Below are 13315 nucleotides of genomic sequence, written 5' to 3' on the forward strand. Positions count from 1 at the left end.
GTCTGTTTACATGTCTTAATAAGAGGGAGTTAATGCGTCTGCAGGTAGTACAAAACTCTGCTGCACGCCTGCTCACCTGCACCCACAGGAGGGAACATATTACTCCCATCCTCAAAAGCTTGCACTGGCTGCCTGTATCTTACAGGATGCACTATAAAATCCTGATACTGACTTTCAGAGCTCTTCATGGACAGATGCCAGACTACATTAAGAACCTCATACAGCCTTATGTTTCAACTAGGAGCCTCAGGTCGTCGAATTTGAACTTGTTGACGGTTCCTCGGACCTTTTTTAAGACTCGTGGAGACAGATCTTTTAAAGCTGTGGCGCCCCGCCTATGGAATGAGCTATCTTGCACCATTCGATCTCTACATTGTATAGACACTTTCAGGAAACAACTTAAGACCCACTTTTTTAATCTTGCTTTTTAGTGTACTACTGTGTTTTATTGTTTGTATGTTGTTTTTAATTTGTTTTATTTTTTATACTTTGTGCAGCACTTTGTGATCCTGGTCTGTGAAAAGTGCTATAGAAATAAAGCTTACTTACTTACTTACTTACTTTGGAGTCCTTTGAGCTAGATAAAGCACCAGTACAGGCCAGTTACCATTTCTCCTGCTTCTAACACGTCACCTCTGATGAGGAAATGTCTGCTGCCTAATCTCACCCACTAACAGATTCAACAGATTATCTGTGTTATTTCGGTCATATGTGAGTGGTTATACTGTTGACTGACAGATCTATACTGGAGAAAAACTGGGGAGATAATTAGCGAGATCCAGCTAAAATCCAAAGGTGCCTGTTGACCAGATTCAACGTAACGTTTGGTTTCTCTGAGCCAAAGGTAAAGAAATCAGAGGCACTTTGTAACTTAGTAAGTGGTGAAGTGATGACTGTCTGATAAATGGTCGTTTTATATATGCATGGTGCCGTTTTTGATCATTCAGTGACTTTTCTTGCTGAAGCACTTCACTGACCCGGGTTCTGTCTTGTCTCTGCAGAGCTCCTTCCTCGGTAGCGCTACCTTTTCCATCGGGGATCTGCTGAGGGCTAAAGATGGACGACTGACCTTGAGCCTGAGGTGAGACCATGTTACTTTCATTCTCGCTTTTCCGTTTTGCTTCTTGGAGTCTGCTGATTAAGAACTGACAGATCAGCCTGAACATGACACCGAGTCGGGAAGAGAGAGCGTTCCACAGATGTTGCAACAGCAGGGGTGTTGCATGAGCTGCCACCGTTGTTTGCTTCAGACATGTTGTGTTAATATCAGGGAATGCAGGTCTCTCATCTGGGCTGTCTTTTTTTTTCAGCACATAGGAGAGGAAATTAATGTGCCTCTGGAAGAGTTTGAATCAAATGTAAGGGAAGCCTTAAAAAGAGGCCAAAACTTATTCTACGAGACAAGTTTCTCTGAAGATTTGTTTTGCACCAACGTCTTTAAAGATCTGCCAACAGCAGGAATCTGTTCTTTGCTTATAATATTTATTAGCAGAGTAAGACATCTGATTATTTTTAGAATGATCTGTCAATGCCAGTGAAAAAATGTATTAGTTTTTGTTATTTACAGTTTCTCTACATTACCAACTCATCAGCAGGCATTATGCAAACATTATGCTTCATAGTGATAATTTTGCAAAAAGAAAAGTTAGAAACATAACTGAGGTGTTTTGAGGTGGTTCAGGGAAGATGTTATTTTAGATTTAGATATTATTTAACATTATTTAAATTAGTCTTGGATGTATACAGTTACTTGCAAAAACAGTATATAACTAATGTACTTACTGGGATTTTACTTAATGGAGCAACACAAAGTGCTGCATGAATTTGAAATGGAAGATGTTTTTAGAGGATTTTACTCATAAAAATCTGGAAAGCTTCTATTTTCATCCAGCTTTATATTAATACATTGCCTTCAGAAGTCACCTACTGATAAAGTAGACGGCACATGTTCGTAGTTTCATCTAAATATAAATCTGGCTATTCTGTGAGAGAACATTGTTGAATAAATAACATCATGGAGACCAATAAATTTAAGAAGTTCATCTAGACTGGTCAGAAAAGGAGAGCATCACTCAGAGAAGCAGTTGAGTCGGTAACTCTGGAGAAGCTGCAGAGATCCACAGCTCAGGTGGAGAATCTGTTTATAGGGCAACTATTGTTTATGCTCTCCACAAATCTGGCCTTTATGGGAAATTCAGAAATGGATAGCTGTTAAAATTACCATATTTTCCGCACTATAAGGCGCACCTTACAGCGAAAACTTTTTTCATATATATGGCGCATAGAATAGACGCTACAGTAGAGGCTGGAGTTACGTTATGCATCCACTAGATGGAGCTGCACTAAACGGAATGTCAACAAAACAGTCTGACTTGGGTCGGCGAGGAGAACCTTCTGCAACTGGGCCGGGGCGTAGCCGGACGACCGTCACCCTTCTCCGTTCGCACACAGCATGTTGGTGGAGAACGTGGTGCTAAATGACCTGCAGACACCTGATTATCAGGTCGGTAGGTAGATGGTCAGTCAAACTTTATTAGCAAACCAGCGTTCTGACAGCTATCCCAGCATGCACCACGCGCTTCTTCTTCTACGGGGGGAAATAAAGCTGCTTACCGTAGATGCTAGACCCGTCGTAGATCAATATTGGTCCATTTATAAGGCGCACCGGATTATAAGGCGTACTGTCGGCTTTTGAGGAAATTGAAGGTTTTTAGGTGCGCCTTATAGTGTGGAAAATACTGTAATTAAACTTTTTCAAATAAATTTAGACATAGCAGTGAAATCTGTTCACGTTTTTGCACCTGTTTTCCTCCTGTTTGGTGGGAGAACAATGCAGCACCGTTTCCAGACTGAGTGATGCTGCAGATCGTATGGCAACGGAATGATGCATCCCTGATTCATACACAGATGAAAAATATATTGATTAAATTAAAAAATATATATCGTAAATCATCATATTCTAGTCTATACAAATAAAATAAAAAATGTCTTACCTTTTAAAAGTTGGTGGTGACTAAATGCTGTTTACTTCTGCTGAAATTATTATTATTTTTGATGATTTCTATGCAAAGGGCTGGCTGTGTACATGCTTGCCAACATCATTTGCAAAGCGAGGCAACTTGCTTGTGTTGAGATTTCCATAAATAGAAATAAATATGTGTGGCTCCCCCCTAAATACATACATAATGTCTCATTCAAACGCTGGCAAACTGCATCGGTGCAGAGAGATTCTGTTTCCTCAGTAGAGCTGTTCAGACCCTTGTCTCTACTTCTACAATTAGAAGAACAAACAAGATCCGGTTTGCAGACATTTATGATCCACGAAAAGCTTCGTGAATCTGCCATAAGTGCAGAGGATGGGTAATTCGGTTACTTGGTTCAGATGTTTTGGACATGTTCTAAAAACTCCAGGACTGAAGCTGGAGACCACTGGATTAAATAAAAAACATGAGATAAATCCAAGTGACAATCTGTGGCGTAATTTGAAAATTGATGTTCACAAACAATCTCCATCTAATCTTTTTGAACTTGAGCTCAAAGTGAGAAGAATGAGCCGAAATGTCAATCTGTGGATGTACGGATTCATCAGGGCAGAATTTAAATACAGTCCACACTTTTCAGATTTTTACTTTAAAAAAAACATAAAAACAATGTATCAGATTCGATCATATGCTACTTTTTGTTGGGCTACCACATTAAATCACAATAAACATGATGGCATAATGTGACAAAATGACTGGCTGATTTCCAGCTGCCAGTATTGGAGACAATCTGCTGACCATCAGATCATGTGGTTTGCTGAAAACGTTCCCAAATTTTCCAAATCGACTTTTACAAATTCTCACCTTGAACAAAGAAAGTGTTAGTATTGTTCATAGTGGCAGAGCAGGAGGAAAATGTTTCTGCTTGAACCTTTGAGTCATCTTTCAGACAAATTGAAGATGTGTTGCCTTCTTGAAGCAGAGGCAGTTCTGTGACAGCAAAGTAATCACGAATGGTGGTCTTGAGCGATAAACTGGATTGCCTTGGCTGCATGGATGGAGGTGAAGGTCAGCAGGGTTACCATGGGGACCAGGAGCAAAATCCCATATACTGGATCAGAGAGGGAACTCGTGGTGATGCTGTGTTGGATATTCCTAACCGTAAATAAAATGGTCATTGACGTTTGTAGATTCTCAACTTTCTGTTTGTGTTTAGTCGACTGACACAAAATAAGACACATGCAAAGAGTAGAGCAAAATAAGCATAATGTTTTATTGCTGGATAAAACAGTCTTTATTTCCACAGCCACCTTTTGTTCCTTCATCCTCCAGCTGTCAGTCTCTGTTCATCCTGACTCTATTTCCTTTTCACTTTGCACTCTAGTCATATCTGGAAATGTGTTCCATCAGCCATCTCCTCTCATTATGTGCCTTTTTTCTAATTTGTTGTGCCATGTTTTCCATTTCCTGTAGGTGATCCCTAGTCACCAGGCTTAATTGTATCTTGCAAGACTATAAGAGATGCAGTCAGGAAAGAAATTACAACCTCACTCCCTCATGTGTGTTTGTATATTTGCTCTTATGTAGAGCAGAGAGTTAACAAAGCTGGGATTGGTTCTGCAACCACTGGGAAGAAATTTACAAATATTAGTTTTTACGCAAAAATTACAGATGTGACACAAAACTATTTTATTTCAAACATCTCCTCTCCAATATACAAGAGTTTATTAACAAAAATAATTCACCAGTCCAGTTAAATTGTTTATTAAACAAACTCACTAAGTCAGTAACACTCAACTAAACTGCTGAGAAAAATATAAAAGAATGATAAAATCAGTAAACGACTAGAAACATTAAAAATATACAACAGCTTCTGTAGTTTAGCCAGCATTTAGCTTTGAGAAAATGGGACACTTAGCACATTTTTATGACTTTTTTATATAGCCCAGTGGCAATAAATGGTAAGAAAATGTCCGTAATATGAAGTAAACTTGTGTTGTATGGATAAAAAGACTCTCAGTCAATAACCACATAAAATGCTGTGTTAATTGCAGGCAACATGACCTGCAGTTGGAAGGAAGTTTTGCTTGCCAAAAACAACAAAACAATGCTAATTTATCTCAGCCTTTCTCAAACGGTTCTCCTGTGGACAGTGAGATGGTGCTGGTGCTTATCTCCACAGAGACATTTGGGGCTCGAGGAGAAGAAAAAAATGGAATCCAGTGGATGGAATAAGAGAGCATTCGCTGCATTTGTGGGGAAACTAGCTTGTGATTAGCCTCTGTGGTAACCTCTCTAAGAGGTCGTTAGATTCATCACTCAGCTTCCGTAAACGGATACGGTTGGCTCATGTTGGCTTGGAATGCTTTTAGCTCCTGGGAAAACAAAGACAGTTGTCATTCACACACTGAAGAATGTTATCAAGCCAGCAGGCCATGCCGTCTTATTTTTTTAGTAATTTTCAAAGATTTGGTTAAAGTAAGCAGGGTCTTGGGAAAGGAAGTGTGGGAACTATGAGTCAATTCAGTTTTAACAATTATTCAAAAAGCTGAAAAACTCAAGATTTTACTATACAAGTAGAAAAGAAAGACGAGAAAAAAAGCAGCTGATGTTGTGCATCCACTTTGCCTTTCTGTTGCCATTGTTGGAATAAATGTGTTAGTCTGAGTGAAACATACATAAACACACACAGACCCACAGAGCAAATGGCCCACATTTGATGTGCAGTTTGCTTGCTGCTTCATCCAGAGAGAAAACATTTGGATGATGAGCAGCTTTACATGCATCTATACTGTATGATTCACTCTGAGCTGCTTGACCTGTGGAAGAGTTGATGACTCACACCACAAATTAGTTCTGCTGGGCAGGAGCTGCAGGAGCTGCAGCACTGACATGGGCAGGAATGCAGTTCAGTGTGCACAAACAGATGCTTCATTTAAATATAATGTCCTAATCCCCACTCAGCCAGTTGTTGCAGAAAGTCGGTTAATTTGAGCTGCTTCGCTCAGCACAGAGAATTTGGGGCCGCTTTATCTCCACAAAGCAAGGATTGATTCCCTTCAGTGCATCTCCAAACCAATATGGCTCTGGCCAACTTCTTTTCATAAGCTTTGGATTTGCATTGCTTGCGAGCATATGTGGAGAGAAATTGGTATTTGACTAGCACCACTGAGAATATGTGATTTTCCTTTTCTTTCTTTGTCCCTTCAGCGAAGTTTGCTGTGCTACAGGGCCGTCTGGCTCAGGGCTTATTCCTTATTCCCATGAATTTTCTGCATTTCAGCTGCTCTCTCAGGTCTCACGCTCACTTTCATGCGAGACTGGTTAGGATGTTTGTCACGGATTGTTTTTGTTTGCAGTGTGACACGACCAGTTTGATTTGGGTCACTTTTCTGAGCGGTTCCTGACAGTGTCGTGATGAATGAGTGTGAATGTGGGATGATGGTCCGTCTCTACGGTCGACATCAGAGCCCATTGAGATGATAATGAGAAGATTTTACCTTTTCTGCATGTGTCAAGCAGTGTTGACTTGAACATAACAGGAAAAAGGCAAACCAAAATAATTTTTGTCTGTTTGTCTGTTGATTTAAGAGCAGATATGTAATGCAAAATTACAAAATCTTTTGTAATTTTGCATTACAAAATTTTGTAATTTTGTAATTACAAAATTTTTGGTATTTCTGGTATTTCTGTTTCCAGTTTCTAGTACAAATATATCAGTACGCTTGAAATAAAACAAAGCTAACTTACAAGTAGCTTTTCTGCAAGTTGGAGCTAAAAACAGGCAACATTTTCCTGTTTTCTGTGAATTGTAGCCTCAGTTCTCTGTCCGTGTTTGACAGCAGTGTGTGGTCTTCAGCTGCTGTAGCCCACCTGCCTTCAGAGATGCTCCACAGATTCTGACTTTAATGAGCTACTGTTGTCCATCTTAAATTTATCAGTCTTTTCTCCTCTGACAAGTCCTGTTCTTCTACAGTCATCTTCGTCTTTTTTGATAAATCTCTGTAAACCAAAGTGATAATTGTGTCCAAAAAAACAAACAATAAACAGAATAAATCACCAGTTTTCTCAAATACATCCCTCTCTGAATGAGCTGCTGCCATATGATCAGCTTATGTTGTGTTTTCACGGTTCAATACAGTCACTAAAGCTGCAGATATAATAAACATCACATACAGTACATTAAATATGCAGTCTCACTGAGGCTTATCAAGAGTTATCTCCATGCTGTTGTTGCCCTGAGGCTTGCAAAGAGCTTGTCGTAAATCCCTCTGGTTGTCATATATGAACTCGGGTTCCCTCATGACCATTACTCACGCAGAGTGAAGCAGCTGACTGTAACTTCTGGAGTCTGCCGTCTGGTTTTAAACATCGGGCTTGACTAGTTTGACAGACGGGATTTAAATCTGAAACAGTGAAATGTTTTAATTGGAGATTTCCTTCCATTTTTTATAAACAAGAAATAAATATCCAAGCAGATACTTGCACTAGAAACTAGACCAAGAATACTTGGCATGGTTTTGTTTTTGCGGTGTGTGCGTTTGCTTTGAGGGCTGAAGGTCTCTGGCTACATGCTGTAGTTTCTTTTCCACCTCAGAGGTATTGAACGTATTCCTCTACTGGGATGTGCTTCATATGAAAATGTGCACATCAATGCATGAAAACATACTCATGACTTTTCCACTAGTTTTAATTTTTCAATTTCAATCTTTTTTTTTTTTGTCCTTTGCATTAATTCTTTTTCCTTCCCAAACTCTTCGACTCTTGTTCCCCTTTTGCACTTCTCGTTATCTACGAAACTTTATATGCTCAGCAGCAGAAGCACTCTCTGACCCAGTTCTGCAGCTCAGAGTGAGATTTGATTTTGATATGAATTTGTATGCTTGTGCTAAGGATGTTTTTATGTGTGTGTGTGGGGGTGTGTGTGCGTGCGTGCGGCCGTGTGTCTGCATGCATGTGCGCATTAGAGATTTACTGCAGTAAGTCTTCATTTTCACAGACCAGAGCTCTGCTGCCTTGCTTCATGGCTTATTCATTCACTCCCACCGTTCTTTACTGTTCCACCACCGACAGTTTAGGCCACCATCGTGATAAAATCGTTTTTAGAGTTTTTAGGATCACCCTGCTCCAATTCTCACACTTCTCCACAGACATCCTACTCTGCCTCACACACAGTATCCCCTGTGACCGATTCTATCTAAGCTTGACCTAAAAGACTAAAGATCAACGATCTGATCCGGTTAAAATGGAGAAAAAGGATGTAACTGTAGCTTTGTGTGCTGTGTGTGTGTGTGTGTGTGTGTGTGTGTGTGTGTGTGTGTGTGTGTGTGTGTGTGTGTGTGTGCGCGTGTGTGTGTGTGTGTGTGTGTGTGTGTGTGTGTGTGTGTGTGTGTGTGTGTGTATTATTTCTCGTGCTGCAGTGACATTAATATCAGCAAAAATTTGATTCGCCCACATTGAAGCTATTATTTCTCAGCGTCTGCTGAAAATAAGAATCCAGAATCCAGAAGACAGGTTGTGGTCATTTCTAATGGATGAACCATATTCTCATTCATACACAGGGGCATCTAAATAAATTAGAACATCATTATAAAGTTGATCAATTCTCATATTTCATGGATGAATCAAACAGAGTGAAATGTGTCAAACATTAATTTAAGAGTTTTTTCTGATCATGCCTCAAATTCATCATTTCAATTAAACTTAGTTTTAATGCATAAAAGTGGAATTATAAAAATATTATACAGTATATTCACTCAATATTTGATGAAGATTTCTGCATCGACGCAGCATTGAGGTGATCAACCTGCGGCGTCTCGTCTTCTTCTTGGTAACCCACCATTGATTCTCTGCGGGCTTTAGGTCAGCCATGCATGCTGGCCAGTCGAGCAAAGTGATACCTCGGTCATTAAAGCAGGTACTGGCACTTCTGGCGGAGTGGGAAGGTGCCAAGTCCTGCTGGAAAATGAAGTCAGCATTTCCATAAAACTTGTCAGCACAGGGAGCCATGATGGACTCTAATAATTTTCTGGTAGCCAACACCCCCAAATCATTACTGACAGAGGAAAGTTCACACTGGGCCACAAGCAGCGTGGATTCTGCACACATCCTGTCTCTCTTCAGGTTTTAGGAGCTTTATTTGGAAATGAAATGCAGATTTTACTTTTGTTTGACAACATGACTTTAAACAACTTGTTCAAAGGGAGCACAAATGTTTGTCTAAAAGACACGATTTCGCAATTACCGTGTTTCCATTAAGTAGGGAATGAAATTAAAATAACATGAATAAGTTTGTTCACACATCATCAGTGAATCAGACAGTGACATGTTCCCACTCCTCACCTTGTGTTTGACTCGGCTCTTTGACAGCAGCAACTTAATTTTAACCCTTTTTGCTTCCTCCATTACTACGAAGGAGTTTCTGTGACGGAAGTAATTTATGTTGAAAAAAGCTTCAGAACGGCAGTGAGACTCACCCGACTGTCCAAGTAAAACATTCAGGTTTACATTCTGGAAAAGTCTAATGTTACATTGAAGTGTTTGTGAAAATCAGTTTTTTCCAAATAATATTCCTCATCACATAATCTTCAATATTTACCTACTGTCTGTCAATTAATACATCCATAATTCTTTTTCTGCAGTGAATTTTTAATTTTTTACTTTTTTGCTGCAGAAAACTAAGAATTGAAAAAAGTTTAAAACTTCAACAGAGTCCACGTCTCCAGGAAGCAATCGTTTCTCAGTAGCCAAGGTTCTGGTCCCTCTGTACGAAGCAAAGCATAGAACAAGGAGCTGGTTTCTACAAGATCAGTAAAAAAGGCACTTATGTGCATTTTTAGAGGCTGTCTCAAGTATTTCAGCTATTCTGCTTCCCTAACCACTCCATTTACCTAAAGTGTATCAGAATCCAAGCAGTTCTTTGGATATTGTCATGGTGATGACAATACATTTCTGAGATATCATAGGATGACTATTTGCAATATTAATCTTTATTCATGACGTTTTTCTCCTTATCGTCGCATAAGGAAATAGAGAAACATATGTACTGCAGCTCTTGGAGGGAATAAAGAACCCTTATCGACGAGCAAAGACAGATGTTGGGAAATGTTCTTACTGTGGTCTGCACACGGAGAGAGCTGCAGCAAGCAGTTTGCCTTTCTAAATGTTTTAAAGTGTGTGCTTATGTCGGGGGAAACCTCCAGTAAAATGCATTTAATGAATATGGAATGAGTTTACTCGCATCCAATGCAAACATGAGCATTCATGCATACATTACATTAGTATGAGTACACACATAACTGCACTTAGAGTATATGCTGCATGCTTAATATTTTCTTCTCACAACCACACAAACCACAAAGGGTGTTTTCAAAAAAAAGAGGAAGATAAACAAGAGTTTGGAGTGAAATTAATCTACATTTTTACCACATTTCCTCCTTCAAAGTGTTTCACATTTTGCTTCTACACAACTTTTACTGCTGGGGTCCTGGCTTTATATGTACGACTAAAGTATTAGCATTGACAAAACTTTTATCAATACTGTCAATTATGTCGACTAACAGTTGCATCCCCATCTTGTCATTCATCTCTTTGCACAAAACACGTACTATGTTGGCCAAAAATACAAAGAAGTAGGAATGTGAAGAGTTAAGAGATGTAATGAGAAATTTCTGTGAGTTGCTAAGGCAAGCTGAAGGCACAAGTGATTTTCTTGGAGATGAGAATATGATAATGAGCTGTTGCTCCACAGATTTCTATATGTGTTTTCTGCATCTTTCTTTGAAGATTACACTGTGCTGTTCCATCATTCAAGCGCCCGGCTTGAAGACACGAGATAGGAAGCGTTCTCTTTGTTTCACACCGTTAAAAAAGTCTCCGCCAAGGAGAAACAATGCTTCCTCATCTCTTTGCTTTGCAGCTGAAGGCCATCCTTAATGCCTCTCATTGTCCCTGCATGGGCATCTTTAACTCGAGCTTTATTTTAGTACAGGTGCTTTGCAGGAGCCGAGTTGCTTCAAATTGAGCTGATTTTCTGGGAGAGTAATGCAACTTTGTGGTTTGAAAATAAAATATTGCAAACAATTGGATGGCACAGTGAGGACCTGATGAGCTGGGGTCTGAAAACTTCCCATCAGATCGGTGGGGCAGGTGTGACGAGTTCTCATGGCTGACAAAAAGGCAAAAGGACTCATTAATCAAAGCTCCTTTCTCTAAGGAAAACATTGATCCACGTTTCAGCTTGTGTCAACCTTTAATAAGGCAGTTGATATAAATCACTCATAGAAGCCTTTAAATTTTGACTGTTTTCATTTCAGCTTATGTAATATTTTACTGAGGCGGTTGTTGTTCCTGACTGGTAAGTTTGCAGCAGTCTTAACCCTCATTTTAATAAAGATTGGTTTTCGTCTGAGGTTTTTGATCTGTGTAGTGACTCAGAAGCATCTCTTTGAATTACCAGAACACAATAATGACAGTCTTATAGGAAAGACTCAATTATGCAACTGATGTGTGTGTAAAAGGCCAGTTTGTGAGCTTACAACTGTGATGAAAAATCCAAATTGAGATTTTGCTAAATGTTTTTTTTTTTTTTAGGTTTGTTTTAGATTGTGATAATTTGCTCCTTCGAGGTCTTCAGTCTAAAAGTAAAACAAGGTTTTAAAAAGCCACAATTAAAACATTTTTTAACCATTTCCCTATATCTTAAATATTCTTTTAATGGGAAGACAGAGAAAATGGACAGATTTTTCCCTGTTTTCATAAAATACCTCAACACAGTGTTGCACCTTCTTCTATATGTTGCTGCGCACAACTAGTCAGCTGACAAACTCAAATATTGCAGTAATAATCAATCAAGAACACAACTGCACTGATGAAGGTTTACCCACCTCAGCATGCCAGATGCTTGAAACTTAAAGTGACAGGCCACACTATCTGACCACTGAGGAGTGCCCAATGTAGCACTGAAGTTCCATTCACTAACAGTTAATTGATCTGTAAAAATGAAAAAAACAAAAAGTTAATTAATTGAGATGGTGACGGTAAAAATCCTGACACAAGAAAGCACTTAATTTCACACCTTTGATCCTGATGAACATGCACTGTTTAAAACCAGAAGGTCTTAAAAAAACCACACACTTACTTTAGAAACGAGACCCGACTGGATGATCCACAAAATCCTCTTTGTTTCCTCGTGTTTAGATCAGGCGTCAACAAATGCCCTGCAACTTTTTGATGCATCAAGTGAATCAAATGAATAGTTAATAATCGGGCCTTTGCAAAATAAGGAGGTAATTCAGCTGTTTGATTCTGTTTAGAGCAGGGCTGCATAATGTGGCACTGGAGCGCTGGAGTTGCAGACGCCTGCTTTAGACCCGTGTAATCCACGTTTTTCAATACAGCAGAACACAGAGCAAGACAGGACGCAGTGTGACATCAGCTTATGATTGGTTTGCTCTATGCTTTTTACTTAATTTTCTGAAAATCAACACAGCAATATAGAAATGTTTACGAGAATCAATATTTAATATTGTTTTAACAGCAGCAGGATTAATTGTTTCTACAAAGAAAACAGAAGGCCTTGTTTTATCTTCATTTTAAATTGTGTAAACCCCCAGCGCTATCAGAGCATGGTGTTTTACTCAGTGTTATCACACCACTAGACTCTCTTACTGGCCCATGTCTAATTCTGAGCAAATGTTTGCTTGGCTCATTGACAGAAATCCTTGAACTCCCTGTTTCTTTAAATAAGAGCTCTCTGGTCACTGTCTATTGCAGTGCAACCTTTAAGCACCTAACCTGTTTTAATAATGTCCCATTAAAGTCTAAAGGATTTATTTGAAAGAAACTAAAATGTTCATTAGGCTGCTTTTGCAGAGATGTAAACACACCGAATTCAAGGTGCATCTTGATGAGAACTTCAGCACATTAATGTTTGTAGTTCTATAGCATCTAACTTTATGATTACAAATATCTAGTCACTTAAACACGGTTTAATTGTAAATGAATCTAACGACAGACTGATTCACCGGCTCTAAAATTAGACAAAGGCCATCGTAATGTTTGAGGTTGAAGTTGCAGAAGCAGCCAGGAGACAAAACAGGAAAAAATTAACAAGCACATTTTATAAACTTACTTCTGGAAGCCACCTAGTGAGAAGGCTATATAAGGCTGCTTCATAAAATCTTAATAGGTTGGTAAAAGGTGTAATGTTACGGCTATTTGAGCCGAACTAAGATCTGCACTCAAGACTGAGGGAGGAAAGCCAGTTCGTTTAAGGCATGCGAGTTTTACTTCTCTGTTGCAAATTCTTTATATGGGACATTAGTATCATTTTT

At 39.1% G+C, this 13315-nt stretch overlaps 1 protein-coding gene across 4 annotated transcripts in view; it reads left to right on the forward strand.

The window, feature by feature from the left end:
* inpp4b (inositol polyphosphate-4-phosphatase type II B) overlaps positions 1-13315 on the forward strand; it is a 196599-nt gene that overhangs the window by 72524 nt on the left and 110760 nt on the right. For all 4 annotated transcript variants that reach the window (XM_008419948.3, XM_017306762.2, XM_017306767.2 and 1 more), the window contains one exon: positions 1002-1081. In XM_008419948.3, coding sequence (XP_008418170.2) covers positions 1002-1081 — 80 coding nt within the window. The remainder of the gene's footprint in view (positions 1-1001; positions 1082-13315) is intronic.

Source organism: Poecilia reticulata, chromosome 1, assembly GCF_904066995.2.
Source record: "Poecilia reticulata chromosome 1, P_reticulata-male-v2, whole genome shotgun sequence".
Lineage (NCBI taxonomy): Eukaryota > Metazoa > Chordata > Actinopteri > Cyprinodontiformes > Poeciliidae > Poecilia > Poecilia reticulata.